At 42.8% G+C, this 4,005-nt stretch overlaps 1 protein-coding gene across 1 annotated transcript in view; it reads right to left on the reverse strand.

Moving 5' to 3' along the window:
- Window positions 1–2,837: 2,837 nt before the first annotated feature.
- SMCO1 (single-pass membrane protein with coiled-coil domains 1) overlaps window positions 2,838–4,005 on the reverse strand; it is a 7,925-nt gene continuing 6,757 nt past the window's right edge. Inside the window, exon 3 of the mRNA XM_037736785.1 lies at window positions 2,838–4,005. Within this exon, the coding sequence (XP_037592713.1) occupies window positions 3,843–4,005 (163 nt within the window). The 3' untranslated portion in view covers window positions 2,838–3,842.

The raw sequence follows: 4,005 nt of genomic DNA on the forward strand, positions 1-4,005 counted from the left end.
AAAAAGGCCAGGCACGGTGGTTCACACCTACTGTAATCCCAGCACTTTGGGAGGCCGAGGCAGGCGATAGTTTGAAGTCAGGAGTTCAAGACCAGCCTAGCCAACATGGTGAAACCTCACTCCCCATCCCTACTAAAAATATAAAAATTAGCCAGGCATGGTGGCAAGCGCCTGCAATCCCAGCTACCCAGGAGGCTGAGGCAGGAGAATGGCTTAAACCTGGGAGGCAGAGGCTGCAGTGAGCCGAGATTGTGCCACTGTACTCCAGCCTGGGGGACAGAGCAAAACCTTCATCTCAAAAAATAAATAAATAAAAGAAATAGAGTCTTACTATTTTGTCCAAGCTGAGGGAGTCTTTCACCTCAGCGTCTGGAGTAGCTGGATCTAGAGGCTTGCAACACTGTACCCAGCTCCAGAACTGCATTTTTTTGAGGGAATATTAAATCAGTATGAAGAAAGAAAAGAAAATCACTGGACATGAAAACCGCCTTTAAGTTCTTCTGAGATTGCTGAGAGCATTCAGCTTGGGTTAGAGGAGTGGTTTCCAGGTTGAGAAAAACAAGGAGACATGGGTCCTTGGTAGAAATCTTTGGGAGCTTTTATTTCAATGTGGATTCAGAAGCCTGTTATTATCTGTGATAGCTCACACCTATAATTGCAGCACTTTGAGAGGCCAAGGCGGGAAGATCACTTGAGCCCAGGAGTTCGAGTCCAGCCTGTGCAACATATTGAGACCCTGCCTCTACAAAAAATAAAGAAAATTAACTGGGTGTGGTGGCCCACACTTGTACTCTCAGCTACTCTGGTGTGTGAGGTAGGAGGATCACTTGACCCCAGGAGGTCAAGCCTGCAGTGAGTGGTGATGGTGCCACTGCACTCCAGCCTGGGCAGCAGAGCAAGACCCTGTCTCAAAAAAAAAAGAAACCTGGGACTGTCATCCAGTTGTCTAAGTATCAATCCCTTAGCTTGGAATTTCAGGCTTGTTTTGTTTGTTTGTTTGAGACTGAGTCTCATTTTTGTCGCTCAGGCTGGAGTGCAGTGGTATGATCTCAGCTCACTGCAACCTCCACCTCCTGGGTTCACGCAATTTTCATGCCTCAGTCTCCTGAGTGGCTGCAATTACAGGCGCATGCCATGTAATACCACATGCTTTGTAATACCACGCCTGGCAAATTTTTGTATTTTTAATAGAGATGGGGTTTCACTATGTTTGCCATGCTGGTCTTAAACTCCTTACCTCAGGCGATCCACCCACCTTGGCCTCCCAAAGTGCTGGGAGTACAGGTGTAAGCCACTGCACCCAGACTTCAGGGTTCATAATATGCCCACAACCTGCTTTTCCCATGGAGTCTTCCATTTTTCTTTTCTTTTTTTTTTCTTTTTTTTTTTTTTTTTTTTTTCTTTTTTTTTTTTTTGAATTAGAGTTTCTCTCTTGTTGCCCAGGCTGGAGTGCAATGGTGCGATCTTGGCTTACCACAACCTCCGCCTCCTGGGTTCAAGCAATTCTCCTGCCTCAGCCTCCTGAGTAGCTAGGATTACAGGTATGTGCCACCACGCCTGACTAATTTTGTATTTTTAGTAGAGACAAGGTTTCTCCATGTTGGTCAGGCTGGTCTTGAACTCCCGACCTCAGGTGATCTGCCTGCCTCGGCCTCCCAAAGTGCTGGGATTATAGGCATGAGCCACCGCGCCCGGCCAGAATCTCCCATTATTCTTTTACACATGCAACTATGATTTGTTTTCTGTCATCCAAATGCTTGCTTTCATGACATTGCTTTCCCAGTTCATCCTAAATGGGTTGCTTTGTGGCTGTGCCTACTTCAAACATCAATTTAATGCACTTCCTCCAGAGAGTATTTGCCCCACCATCCAGTGATGCCCCTTTTCTAAATTCCCCTAATCATATATTGCCTAGTGATAATGATTTTTATTGCAGTTTTACTATTTAACTTCTATATTTTGATTTCAATCTTCAGGTGCTTATGTCTTGTGTAAGGGATATATTTCATGTACTTCCTCGGATTTCCTTGGCCTTATTTGCTTTCTGTACCCAAAATCACTTGCTCTGCATGGGGCTTACCAGTTGCATTTCTGGAGTCTCTGTCTTCTCCTGCCACTTAGGAACAATGCAGGAGCTAGCTTCTCAGTGCCTGCTGGGAGGGTCTGGATAATACATGCTGGAATTATGGGAAGGGTCACTCCCCATGGAGCAACTTGTGCCAATTGAAACCAGTAGACTGAGTGAGCACGATACTTAAATTCCCTTTTCTTCTTCCTTCCAAGGGTGGTTTCTCCAATGTGTCTGGAAATAGACAAGACTGAGCGAGGGTACCTGCTGAACAACTGATAGGTCTCTTGTGGCTCATTTTCAAGGAGAGGCCAGCAAGGTAACACATCACCATGTATTATTTCAAATCCTTCTCTACCTAACTTCCTTCCAGATTTCTTCACTCTGGCTGTCCTGAATTTGTACCTCCCACATAAAGCATTGGCACTTAATCCTTACCTTGAGGGCAGGATTCACACATTTTTAATGTTTCTGTTATCCACAGCACCTAGTACATGGCATTTAGTATTCAGTAAATATTATAAATAAATGATCAAGACGCAAGAATTCCCTTTCCAGTATAAATAACTATGGTACTTCATTAGAGAACAAATACACATCAACATATAATTTATAGTATCTCATGATGTATATTTTAGGTGTTTTTGTTTTAATTTATGAAAATAGAGACAAGGTCTCACTATTGTTACAGCTCTTTTACTCCCATAGTTCGATGAGTTCTGAGTTCTTGTCCCATGACTGAGAAGAATGAGGTACGTGGACACTGGAGAGTGAGTAAGGCAGAGTGGATTTTATTGAGTGACAGGAAGGCTCTTGACAGTGAGAGAGGATCTGAAGGTGGGTTGCTGGCCACGAGCCTGAGTCTATAGGTTTTTATGGGCTAGAAATGGGGAAGTGCATGCTGGTTGGTCTGTGGGTATGCTTGAAAAAGCACCATTCAGTAATAAGCACGATAGTGTAGAGGACCAATCGGGGAAGGGTAGTTATGTGTAAAATAGGTGAAGGATAAGGACCAATCAGGAGAGAGTGCCAAACAAGAATGGGAGCTCTCAGTTGGGTTCATGGATTTATCTGGAACTCATAGCTTGGTTTTTAGGCTTTAGACTGTCCTTGGCTTGAAGGTTGAGTTTCACAAGGGACCCATCCCTGTTTACCTAGGAATTTACCTGCCTCCTATTGCTATCACTATGTTGCCCAGGCTGGTCTCAAACTCCTGAGCTCAAGTGATCCTCCTACCTTGGCCTCCCAAGGTGCTTGGATTACAGGCTTGAGCCACCATGCCCAGCCTTGTTTATTTTTTAAATATGTAATATATTCACATGGTTCAAAATTGAAAATGTGCAAAATGGATTAACAGTGAAAAGACTTCCTCTTATCTTTGACCCCCTAGCCTCTTAGTTTTCTTTCCTGACAACTAATATTATCACTTTCTTGTCTATCTCTGCAGAAGAAGTTTATGGATATATAAACTCATATGCATTATACACACACACACACACACACACACATTTGGTTTTGCACCACTTAGCAATATATATTGGAAATAAATATTTGAAAAGAACACCGCATTTGGTGATAACTTCATATCATTACACAAAGAGCTTCTTCATTCTTTTATATGGCTACAAAGAAAGTATCTATTGTGTCAATTTGTCATAATTTATTTAACATCCTCTCTTTGCTATAAAAATAAGAATATAATAAATTGTGTATATTTTTGCCATTTGCAAGATAAATTACTAGAGGTGGAATTACTGGGTCATAGGATGATAGGTTAGTTTTTGACGGATGGTATCAACTCTTTGAGGGATGACTTTTGCTCTTCAGGGGTCTTAACTGCTTTCCCCTTCTCAATTACCTGCACAGCCCTCAGCAAACTGTCCTGCAGAGCCTGGTTCTTTACCATGTTGGTAATGAGAAACGTGATGTCTCTGATA

The sequence above is a fragment of the Cebus imitator genome, unplaced genomic scaffold, assembly GCF_001604975.1.
Source record: "Cebus imitator isolate Cc_AM_T3 unplaced genomic scaffold, Cebus_imitator-1.0 Scaffold0, whole genome shotgun sequence".
Classification (NCBI taxonomy): Eukaryota; Metazoa; Chordata; class Mammalia; order Primates; family Cebidae; genus Cebus; species Cebus imitator.